Below are 13,105 nucleotides of genomic sequence, written 5' to 3' on the forward strand. Positions count from 1 at the left end.
TGGGGCAAATGCAAGACTCTCACTAACTTTTATGTGATAACCAGGCAAACCAATAGGCTCTTGATTAATGAACCTAAAGCCACATTAATAACATCTTATCTTAAAGTACTTTTAGTGTCTCTCCAGCTGATGAATTAAAAAAAGTACACAAAAACATTGCAGAAGTTCTAAGAAATCTGTACTATACTATGTATCAAGTATTTCTTGACAAGAGCTGTTATTTATAGAACATCTTTGACCACAAGAACTGTCATAACTGCAGAAAGCTTTTCTCCAGTGTAATTTTATTAGGGATTCCTGCCATCATATCAACATACAAAACAATCAGGATGCTGACATATAGAAATGTGAAATTCACTGTACAAAGATAAGGCTCAAGTTACAGGTATATTTTCCCCTTACACTCCATGAAACAAAACCATTTTTAATTCTTCCCAGAGTTGTGTTTATAAATGGTAGACAAATCACAAAATAGTTTTCAAGTACATAACATTTTACAATATAAACCAAGCAGAGACAGAAATACACAATACTATACCTATAGATGCTCCATTATCCGAGTCTGTCATCCTTACTAACAAAATACGATACTGCTACTCTCTCTGAATATAGCCAACCATACACTTCTGTGCGTATGACGTGGTCCTGGCCTTTAAGTTACAAGAATCTCATGACTTTCAGTTAAATTATGTTGATAGACCAGAGAATATCAGGAAGAAAGAGAAGAATTTTAAAAGGCCAAGCCTGAATGTACATGGTTAGTAAATGTAAGGATATGTGCACACACACTTGCATTTAATCCTACATAAAACTTCACTGCACTGCAGATTATGTTTTCATGCAACTGAGCTATTTTCTGATAGAGTTAAATCAAGCATTACAATACTCCTACTTCTGGAGTATTCAGGGACAAGATTATAGGATCTAACTTTTTTTTTTTCCTTCATAGGAGCCTGTATGGAACCATGTCTCCACAGTGCAGCAGGATGTCAGCTCTCACAGCCTTCACTACTCAAAACACCTTTTGTGATGTCTTTGTTTAGAAACAAATGCAAGTGAATTATTTCCTGTGAAGACCAATATCTAGTTAGTTCACCCACCATTTCTATTAGGCTGAATGATTATTACATCATGGGAAAGGATCATTTAGCCGCAAGTAGAACAGGAAGAAATACATATCAAATAATTAATCAATAATGATTCTGCTGGGGAACAGATTGGCAAGGACAAGGACACGAGAAAAAAACCAGTTATTTAATTTAGCCTTTGTTGGTGGGGAAATGAACAGCAATCCAAAAGTTTTCAATTGAGAAAAGGAACTCCCAAGCCCTATAACTGTTCTGTTGTTTCAAAACTGGAGAAGATTAGAAGGGAAGAGAAACCCTCTAAGAAAATTGCCATTTTCAAACTAGATACTTGCAAAGGCTTACATGAGAAAATCAAGCAAAACTGATTCGCTGATATTGAAACTAAAGGTATTTATTCAGTAGGAATTAGACATCTGGTTATAATGTGTTAAATGTGTTAAATCTAATAAACTAGCCTCAAATATGTCTCCAATTCATAAATATCTAAGCTGGAGTAAGACTTTGAACCCAAAATCAGAGCTCCCTAGTTTAAACAGGAAACAAATCTGAACTAAGACTAGGAAGGGGGAGGAATAAAATCTTTCTAGTCTTAAATACAACCTCTGTGATATATTCGAGGGCCTTCAAATGTTCTCAGCATTGACAAGATTTTTACTTAAGAATATTCTCTAAGCTATATTGGAATACCTTTAGATATACAAATCCATATTACACAAAACAGCATTAGATCTTGTAACTGGGCTAATAGTAACACGGGTAAGTATGCTGTTATATGTGAAAGGAAGCATGTTAGTATACACAAAATTTGTCTTAGAGATTAGTAATAATCGGCATCAAGGATGAAGACGTAGCTCAAAGTATTTAAGCCTTTAACTGTGAGCCAATAGAATACTTTATGTCAACTGTACAGCCTAATGTTTTGCTTTTAAAAAGGAATATGAAAAATTTATTCCTCTTCCTCCTTTTCCTGTTCTTTATAATTCTCAGAAGTAAGTCTCTCACCTACTAATTTAGTTTTGGCTCTTTTTTTTCTTTTTTTTTTTTCTACTTACCATTATTGTCTTTCATGTTATCTACAATAATCTACATTTAGACTGAAAACTCTATATCCTTCTAAACATACTTGGACTATCTTGTAATGACTTTCTACAGCACTGATAAAGTGGAACACAACCTAACAGATAAGAGGAAGGATCATTTCAGTTCTGCTCACTTTCGCAAGCTTTACAGCAGTGCCTTTCAGAACTTCTCCTGTGTACCTGCTGTCTTTCACCTCCCCCAGGCAGCCTCTACTGAACTTGAGTGAACTTTGTATGTGTTTCCCAAACAGGCCCTCTGTATAGAGCTACATTAAACTCATTCATTCTCCAGCCAATAGTTTAAAAACAAATAATTGCTAAAACACTAAAAGCACCTTACATGCCCTTGTGTATTATTCCTACCAATGGGTACATTGAAATAACATCATAAGTTGTCTTTTGCTAAAAATTTACCAAAGTGTTTTAAACACATAAAAATGTAAAAAACAAACAAACAGAAAAACAAACAAAACCCAAAACCCAGCATAAACATTGCTTCTATAGGCATTGGTTAGAAGAGATTGTTGCACTAAGGAGTATATTCAAAAAGATTTTCTTTCAGTATCATCAGTTTTAGTGTCATGGATTGAAAGGTTAAGGACAATCAAACTTATTGTGACTCTCTCTTATATAATGTAATAGATGAGCAGGAATTCTGAAATGTAATTAAAATAAAGCTTCTTTTTGGTTATTAAAAGGTGATTGTATAAGCCTGTAATGAAAATGGCAATTTAAATATGTAAAGGGAATTTAAGAACCTGAAGAGCCTGTAACGAACTGTATATGAAGGCAACTATCAACTGATGGGTCCAGGGGCATTATGGAAAGCTGGCACTAACTGACATTTTGAATATAGCCCTTAGTTATATCATATTTATGCAAAATTTAAAAGCTGCCCAGCATATCACGCATGAAGTTTATTTTGCAAGCCACCCACTGCCTAAGGGGGCAGTAATATTCAATATGAAACTGCTGGAACTCCGGCGTCTGACGGATTTCATGGAGGAAAGAGATTTGAAGGTCCGACTCCAAGAGAACAAGGAAAAGAGGGAACACAAACAATAACAGTCCAAGGCCTACAAGGAAAAGTCTGGAGAAACTCTTCACAAAAGCATTCACCTCTATGTTGCCCATTAGAAAGTCATAGCTCCACCTAAGTGCTCTCCGAGCTTCTTTCAGTTCTTCCTCCTCTGCAATTAAAAATGCATTTTCATCCACTTCAAGTTCCTCAAATGAATCTGTATCATCTTTCTCATTGTCTGCTCTCAGACAGGTATCAAAAAGCATGTCAATTTCATGATCAACAGGGGTGGGCAGTAAGCTGGCACTAGGATTGTATACCAGTTCTGAGATGGTTAATGGTTCCTCTTTCATCCTCTCTTCCTGTTCAGTGTCAAGATCAACATTCTCCTCAGTATCCTTAACTGGGGAGCTTGAAGTCACAGGTACTGAAATCTCATCTTCCATTGGCATTTGGATACCTGAAAAAAATGAGATTAAAACAATGATCCTAATTTCTGGTGTCCTGGTGGCAAAACTCAGCTTTCCAATAATATCTAACAGACATTTGAAAAGAAGATTCTGCAATAATTTTGCATATTGAAACCAGACCATACACAATCAGCAAAAATTGAAAAAGCTCTTTTAAGAGGGTATCTTTACAACACTGCAGTTCAACAGATCTTAATATTGTCTGATGCAGCTACTGCTATTAATGTCATAGTGCAAAACAGAAAACAGAACAACTTATTTTCTACTGGTAATCCGACTTCTGCTATGAATGAATGCCTACTACATGTGTGAATTGGTGCTATTTGGTGTATAATAATAACAACAACCAACTACGTTTATTTCTTTGAGAAGAATGAGTGTGATAGATAATAGCTGAGGTTGAGAGCTTTTAATAGGACATGACATTAAAAATAGGCACTAGATTATCACGATAAATTCATTTTAACAGTAGAGAGGACAAAAGAAAGGAAGGTTAACACACAATATGAGGATTAGGTATCATTGAAATAGAATGAAAATGCCTCACCTGTTAAATAAGTTCCTTCTTATGTTTCATTTTTTTTTCCAGTCATCTAATTCTTCATACTCAGCAGTCTCTTTTCTCTCTCCTCTTTAAATTTTCCTCTCCCCTTTATAGAGCAGTCTTTCTTATGACCCCACTCTCTGTCCAAGCTCTTTCCTCTCAAAGCTTACTGTCATTTTTCCAGCCCACCACTAACAGCAATAAGTCTGAAAAAAAGTCTAGCTGTTTACAGCTACATCAACACTGCAGTGACTGCTGTTAGTTGTCAGTTGCAGGAGTGGAACAGAGGAGAGATGGGCACAGGTCTCCCTTACAAAGTGATATTAAGACACTCTCTCATGGAAATTTCTCCTTTTACATCTTCAAAATGACCCAGACAGATATCTCCCCCTGTAAATTGTTATCTTTTCCTGCTCTCTAGACCTCACCGGTCATGCCTCCAGGTGAGGATGCACATTTTGGTCAAATGACCAAAAGACCATTTCTGCTTCCTCTCATTTCATTCCTGAGTAAGGCAGCTTGTAAAGCTAACCCAGGAAAATAAGGGGGTTTCTCATTGCATTAGCTATCTTATGTTTTTTGTGCCTGAAGTGGCTTGTCATATACTCCAGTGGAGGCAAGGATTATTATCAGGGGTGAAGAGAGAGAGCAGAAGAGCTCCTTTTCCCAGCAGATGTGCAGAGCTGAAATGAAACCTTGTCCTCAATAAAGAAAATTCAGGTTTCTCCTCATTAGTTTAATTTGACTGCCTAGCTAATAATTCCTTGCCTCAACTACTGTGTCCTCTCACAGCCAATTTAGAAATTCATCACATTTCAGCATGAAAAATGGTTTTTTGCCAGAACTTAATGGTTACACGAGTCTTTACATTAACAAATACATTTGCCACAGTCAACAAGGGGAGGACACAAACTGACTGAAACTAGACCCAACAGCATATGAACATGAAGAAGTGAGAACAGATTTGGGGGATCTTTCTCCTAAGCATATTTTAGCAGTAGGTAATGCTGGATCGTCAAACCATACTGAGTCCCTTGAGAGTGCACTTCTGATACCTTAAAATACAGAGGCCGAAATTTTTAAAGTCTGGAGCCCAGATACACCTATCTTTAGATACGAAAATACTGCAATTGGATTTTCAAATGTCCTTTTCACTTAATAGGAGTAAAATTTACTCCTGTTACTTAGACACTTCAAAATGGTTTAAAGAGCCTAATTTTATTCTCCCAAATTTAAGAATCCTGGCCATAGGCCTGTCTATACCTGCTTAGGTGCAAGGTCAGTAATACATCTTCATCATGTTTCTCATCATAGATAGGACAGCTGCAGCTACTGCAAAGAAAGGTCACCCCAATTTTTCATTCTCGAGCCTTCTCTTCTTCCCCAGAGTAAATTCCAGCATGCATATAATACACAGTGAACATGAACAAGAACGATCATATTAACTTTCATTAAAACTATATTTTTCTCAAATAGCTGGCAAACTTTTGACTTTGAGATTAATCTGTTGATAGAAGGCAGGAGAGGAACCTTTTCAGATCAGTGTTTCCTGAAGGGGCTATATTAAAATTGAAATGTGTTGCCATTCTGAAGTAGACATCAAATTTACATTCCACTATTTAATTTCAACTGGTAACAAGAATTTTCAACTCTTTTATGTGTTGTTAAGACATATTAAATCAAAGTAACTGCATTTTACATCAGCCATTACAAGTGTAAATAAATTATATATAAACATTTGAAAATTCAGAATGGGCATTAACTGCTGCTGTAAGCTCTTTTCCTATTAAAAAAAAAAAATGTAAAGCTGTTCTTTTTATTCCTTTATATTCCCCGTAACACCACAACATTTCTTAAGTCTAGGACAGAGGAAAGAATTGTCTATTAACCACGGTCAAGTAGATTCCACAGCAAAGTTCCAGTCACGTTACAATATACAGACAAGTATGTTGGGCGACTTATATTTTGATGGTGTCAAAAGACACAACTGTAACATCATTATGGCACATATAATTTACAATACTTATGCAGGCACAAGTAGATATTAAAGCATTGAAATTCAAAATCATTCAAGAGTACAATGAATATTCTAGTAATACAAATTTAAGAGAGGAGCAAGTTTTACAGAGCTAGAGATCTCACTATGCTAGCCAAAATTCAGTATTTCCCTTCCACCAAATACGGGGATTGCTCCAAAACTCTAACTTGCAAGAGCAGACAGGAACATGAACAGCTGAATAACACATGAGATTACTCTGTTCATCTGCTTGAACATGAACGTGCAACAGGTCTGACATAAAAATTGTCAGCTGCTAGTATTTCAAAAGGGGCCAGAATGAGCAGCTGAGGATTAGCAGGATCAAGGGCAGCTCCAGCTCCACCATTCTTAAGAAGCTGCAGTTGCTGGAAATATAGCACCCCAGAAAAATGTATCCTCTGCTTATTAAAAAATTCAGTTCACACATCGTCTGGTGGCCGGATATCCTTCACACAGCTTTACTTACCAGACATGCAAACACAATTACACATCTGTAACAGCTTTGTATAGTGGAGAAAGGAACAAATGTGAGTATATGCTTATTTTAAACAGAGAAATGGAAAATTAGATACAGCCCAGAAAGAACAGCTCCAAGAACTATTCATACATAAACAAATAAGGCCAGCCAGGTGGCAATTAGGACAGATCCTTCCTATCCATTTTACTACTTCCTCCAGAAACATTGTGTATTCCTTTGCTTATTTTCAAGTTGACAAAATTTATTTGTACTATGAAAAGAATCACCTTTTAGAGGGAAGGAGAAAGTGACTTTCTCACATGAGCAAAGTGTCTAAATGTCACCAAAAAAAAAAATGTAGGAGAATGAAACAGAATCTAGAATTGTACTAAACTCAAATATTTCCCTACACAGGATCTATCTCAAAGCAGGATCTGCATTGCAGCCAGACCTCCTGCCCTCAAAAATAGGAGGTAATAGATTTGTACCATACCCACATCCTGTGCCCACAGAAGACACCTGTTCTAGCTTTGCAAGGAGAGTTAATCAATGACAGTTTATAGCACTCCTTTTTAGGTAGCGACCTGGCTTTCCTGCTGGCCATTGCGGTTTGTTTTAGTTTTACAGGAACTTCTCGAAGGGAGCAAAGCCCTGTCCCAGTTGCCAATTCACATCACTTGCATGTTCTGTGACACTGTGGTGTTACAACTCACCTCCCAGCTGTGTTGTGTGTTACAGTGTTCAGCTAATGTCACAGGTAGTGCAGCCACCGGAGATGACTACTCTGCTTTTCACACGCCACAGAGGGCACCCAAAGCAGAGAGACAGGAGCAGAACAGAGCATGGAGCACAGTAGGCATTCTGGGATGTCTTCCTCTAACCTCCCTCTGCCTTGGAAGGAACTCAACCCAGACTTATTGACCCCCTTCTAGAACCAGGATTAAGGAGCAAAAGGATCTAATGGAGTAGCCGGGAGAGAGAACTGTGTATCATGGGAGAAGGAATGAGAAGGCAAGATACATCTGTCAGCAGTTGAGAGAAAGAGCAGGACTGGTGAAGGGACTGCAACATTTTAGTATCTAGCACCAGATAAAGGAGAGCAAGGCTGAAAAGAGCTGGGCACTGACGCAAAAGCTTAGCACCCAAGCAAAAGGGCAAGTTGGACATTTCACCATGCCTGCTCAGCTTGGGTGAGCCCTCCTGGCACCAACTCAGTGTTGTTCTGAAGTGGTCACAATCACAGTGGGGTTCTCCCAAGGAGTTATGCCCTGTGCCATGAGTTTTGCACAAGCTAAGTCCTCTTCTTAGGTGCTGATACACAGTTTTGATATGCTGAAATACATATTTTATGCAATTGTACCCCAAAGGGAATAACATACTATAAACACTACAATAAAATCAAGGGGTTTAAGAACCATTGTAGCCAATGCACTAATCTGTTATGATTGGTGTCATATTAAACCAACAAGACGACTTGTACCTATTTGAAGCCAGTATTTAACCTCTGATATGTAAGAATATAAAATAGAAATCAATATTAATGTTTTTCAATGTTGCTACTATTTTTGAATAAAGGGAATTAGGTGCCTTCTCACAGATGCTTGCTTCCCCTGAGAGGTGAATTCAAGAAGCAAAGGTAGCCAGGAGCTGCTGCTACTCAGAGACATATCACTGCAAGAAGCAGCTTCTCATATATCTGCTACACTAAGTGCTTTCTGATTTTCAGATGCCAAAAGAGTGAGAATATTCTAGTCTTTGCCAGAACATTCTTAGTTAATTCTTTCATTAAAACCTCATTTCTGAAATGAAGATTCAATACAAAGGCATAGGTGCCTTATATATAGGTGCATAAAAACTGAAGTCATTCAACCTATATATTCAAAAGTATCAAAAGTAAGCAGTACCAGAGAAAGCATGGAAAAACAAATTTTAAAGTGGCTTATGAAATTAAGGAAACAGACACATTTATTAACTGAAGGGCCAACTGATCTTTGGCAAAGTGATTTCCTAAAGAAACACCACTTTGTTTTGGTTGCAGTCTGAAGCAATACTGAATACTTTTTATTCCTTGGGTCACACTCCTTTTATGTGTAGTGAAAAAGAGCTGAATCAGACTCTGCCCATGTCTGCCCTTCCTCCACCACCCTCAGTACTTTATGAAATTATTCAGTATCTAGAGCAATAAACCAAAGACATTTACAACATGGCAGCCTTGGTGGTAGTAAAATGCTGAGCTGTCTCCGCCACTGTATTCAGTTCATATTCAAAATCTGCCCAACCTATCTGCCTTAGTTTTGTCAGAAATTATCACTGTTTCAAAGCATTTGCCCCCACCCCAGTCCAAAAAATATACAAGGTCAAAATTCCAGTCCCTTGTTTGTTACCAATCAACAAATAAATCCACAATTTTGTCTAAGATAATACAATAAAAGTCAAATTTAAGCTTCATCTCATTCATTCTCCATTTACAACTTTGTTCTTGTCAGTAATTTTTCCTTATTCTCAGCTGTACTTGGTGCAACATTGACATTTACAGTACAACTGCCTTTGCAAGACACTACTATTAACATAAGAAACTAGGGGGAGGGGTTTAAAAAAAGGGGGTTGAGTAAAATAAATGCAAATTTACCAGCCCTTCTGGCTATGATCTTGGAGCCATGCCGCAGTAATCGAATGCACACTTCCTTGTTGCAGTGGTTAACCATCCGCAAATGAATGCTTCTCTTGGTTTGGATTTTTACAAGACATTTCACCATTTTGACTATTATTTTCTCTTCTCAAAGTCTTCTAAAGGCTCTGACCTTTTATATTAAGTTCCACTGAGTTTTGAGAGTCATTCTCACTGAATCAAATGACAAGCTTCTAATATGGCCAACAAAAATATCTCAGTAGGGAATAGAACCAGAGGTTATTTTTAAACATTTCCAAATGCCTCATAACATACAATACAAACTTTCACAGCATCCATCTCAGTTAGCAGTTGCTAGTGTAACAGCTGAACCACACACACAAGCATAAAAATATGTAAGGCATCAAAACATAATGCAGTGAAAAAACGAGTCCAGCATTTACAGTCTGTTTTTCACAGAATAAATGACAGTATCCCCATTATTTTTCTAAACAGCTTCAATTTGGCCAATTATGTCAGTTCCCCATCACTGCCTGGAAATTATTTGTGGAACATGTATAGATACAAAGAAAAATACTATGCTGTGCTTACAAACCATAGTCACAAGGCAAACCAACGAGATGAAAATGTTTTCATAAGCCTAGAATGAAAGCCAAGCTGCCTGTGTATATGGTCTCCCCTCAGCCTCATTTTCTCCCAGTAAATGACCCCAGCTCCCTCAGCCACTCCTTAGAGGACTTCTGCTCCAGATCCTTCACCAGCTCTGTTGCCCTTCCCTGGACACACTCCAGCACTTCAATGCCTTTCTTGCAGTGAAGGGCCCAGAACTGAACACGGGATTTGAGGCACAGGCTGACTAGTGCCGAGTACAGGGGGTCATTTCCATGGTCCTTGCTCCACACGTAGTTGAACACATTATGTTTCTTTAGTACTGCTATAGGGATTCTGTGGCTGCATTCTTTTACCATCTGATTTTGGTGAGACAGCTTTCTGCCAGTCCTGATCACTTGGCAATTATTCTGCAGGTGGTAGTTCATTATCTCTGGATCTTTTAGCAGTAGATGCTATCAGGGCTTCACATATTTGAGCAGACCATATTTTTAAAAAAAGGCAAAACCATACCTCTTGAGCCACAGGATATTGAAGGGGTTTCAACAAAGTGATGAAAACTTCTTTTAAGTCACATGATACTTTTGCAGTCAGATTTCATGCATGAATTTTTTGGCTAATAACATTGACTTTTGCCTTTGGAACAACAAAAGTGAAAGTATGCTTCAGTGGGCCCAGTCATATAGAGAGACACCAATGCTGTTTCATATGTGTAGCAGACTAAAAGCAGTCTCTCAGTGCAGTTGTGTCAGCCTCAAGGCTAGATGTCTCCCCCCCCACACTTCCTGCTCATGCCCTTACCCTCATAGAGGACCTTGCCTGACCCTCTGATGAGCCACTCAAAGGTTGACTCAGGCAGTAGCTGGGCACTGTAAAGTTAAGGGGTTGTTGTTTTGTTTTGTTGTTGTTATTGGGGAGGAGGGGTTAGTTTGGTTTTTTTGTTGTTGTTGTTTTGAATTTGCTTAAATTTACATTTTTTTTAAACTCCTTCTCCCAGTTCACTTTGGGGTGATTAGTGCTGGTGCAAGGGAGAAGATGGGAATCCACAGAAGTAGATTAAGTACATGTTGGGGAGAGAGCCAACATCAGTGTTAGAGAGCTGTGGGATCAGTTCAAGCTGCATTTGATATTATAGCCAAGTTTGCTGCAGGAAAATATTGTAAAAGGCAAAATACTGTTAACTTAGCAGCTGGTGGTATTTAACTACACATAAAAGATTCTACAGGAAACACAACAGCAAATATTTCTATTAACTCATCATAGTAAGAACAATCTGTCTGACTAAAAGGAAATAAGATTTTCAACTTACATATTACAAACATTTAAAACAAGCAGCGGCCGCGAAGGGGTCCCCCCCTCCCCCGTTGGGCCCATGTGGGGCTGCCCCTGGGTGCCCCCAGTGTGAGAAAGTTGAGGGGGAGCCTCGCTGGCGTGGCTTTGTGCCCTTGTGGGAGAGGAGAGAGGAAGCCTGGCAGCACACAGAAGTTTGCCGGCCCGGTTTGGGGGAGGGGAAGGGTGCGGGCGGGCTGTGGGTGGGCCGTGGGGGTCCTTCAGACTGGCAGGCGGGCGGGCGGACGGGTGGGGCAGCCTTCCATGAAGTGTCACAGGTAAGCAGTGTGTGGGAAGATATGAGGTAACACGGTGGAGGGAGGACAAGGTCAGGGTGGATAATGGTTTATTCTGGGGGGTTGAGGGTATCGGCCAGGCTAGGACCTTGAGAGGTACTCAAGCCCCGGGTGGGTACAGGGGCTGGAACGGTTTTGTTCGTTTGTTTGTTTTTGGATCACCTGCAGCTACTGCCCAGGCTCAGTATATATTTTTGGATATATTTGTTACATTCTGCAAGGGTGGTCAGGACAAAGGGTTGTTCCTGGGTATTTCCTTGGGATTGAATATAGATAGGTGACAGAAAAGTAGGAAGTGAAAGACTTGCCCTAATCATTTCAATAGGAGTGTAGTCTGTGTACCCCCATATGGTTGCAAGCTATGCTGGCGATGGTACATGCCTTAGGTAGGGTCGCCCGTGCCAGACAGGTCAAAACCGTAGGGCCAGATACAATACACTCTTGGGCAGGATGAGCTCGTTAGCCTTCTGGCAGTCATCCTAGGAGAAGGACAACTCTAAGCCCAAACCGGGGCAGATGGAGCTCGCTTAGCCCTGTAAGGCCATCCATCTAAGAGAAGGACACTCTAATCAAACCTACATCCTGAGGACCTCGCTGCCACCATCTAAGCTCGCTAGGCCCTGGCAGATGAACCTTAGGATTAAAGGGTGGGTTCAGTTCCACACATACTGCAGCTCACCTAAAAAAATCCACTGCGCGGGCTCAAAGGCTTTACCCACATTCACAAAGCCCTGTAGCGACGGGCAAGGGTTGAAACAGTAGGTGAAAGGTGCAATGGAAGCCACAGGCTCAACCCTGCATGCAGGCGGTTCAGGAAATTGGTCATTTGGCACTGACCGGAGATGACAGTCTCTTGGGGCAGCACCCTGAACGACCAAACAGCCTTTTCAAGGACAGCACTGCTTGCTCCACTCGGAGAGGGGCCTAGAAAAGGTGACCTAAACAAGCTCATCTCCACCTTCACCCGGTTGGTTAACCGCAGGCCAACGGGCACCTTCTTCCAATGCGGTCGCACAAAGAGCAAAAGACAAAGGCATGCACCTGCCTCCAAAGGTGTACCTAAATTAACTCTAGCATGTTGGAACATCAGAACCATGCTTGATACTGCGAATAGTGGATGCCCTGAGCGTTGCTCTGCCCTAATCACCCATGAACTATCATGTCTCAACATCAACATAGCTGCTCTCAGTGAAGTCCGTCTTCACGAGGAAGGCAGCCTCAGAGAACACAGTGCCGATTACACTCTTTTGGTCAGGTAAACCCAGAACCAAAAGGCATCTCTCAGGAGTTGGCTTCATGATCAAAAACTCTATTCTTCCTAAACTCGAAAATCTGCTGACAGGTGATTCTGACCGCATTATCTCCCTACGCCTTCCACTACACAACAAGCAACACGTTGTCCTCTTTAGTACATATGCCCCAACTCTCCAAGCTGACCCTGCTGAAAAAGATAAATTTCACACTGACCTGCGCCGCCTTACCCTAAAGGTTCCTGCAGATGATAAGATCATTATCCTTGGTGATTTCAACGCCAGAGTAGGAAAG

At 39.9% G+C, this 13,105-nt stretch overlaps 1 protein-coding gene across 4 annotated transcripts in view; it reads right to left on the reverse strand.

Moving 5' to 3' along the window:
- Positions 1-267: 267 nt before the first annotated feature.
- FRMD3 (FERM domain containing 3) overlaps positions 268-13,105 on the reverse strand; it is a 149,779-nt gene continuing 136,941 nt past the window's right edge. For all 4 annotated transcript variants that reach the window (XM_027670779.1, XM_027670776.1, XM_027670778.1 and 1 more), the window contains one exon: positions 268-3,648. In XM_027670779.1, the coding sequence (XP_027526580.1) occupies positions 3,053-3,648 (596 nt within the window). In that variant the 3' untranslated portion in view covers positions 268-3,052. The remainder of the gene's footprint in view (positions 3,649-13,105) is intronic.

This window comes from Neopelma chrysocephalum, unplaced genomic scaffold, assembly GCF_003984885.1.
Source record: "Neopelma chrysocephalum unplaced genomic scaffold, ASM398488v2 Primary Assembly neopelma1_96936, whole genome shotgun sequence".
Classification (NCBI taxonomy): domain Eukaryota; kingdom Metazoa; phylum Chordata; class Aves; order Passeriformes; family Pipridae; genus Neopelma; species Neopelma chrysocephalum.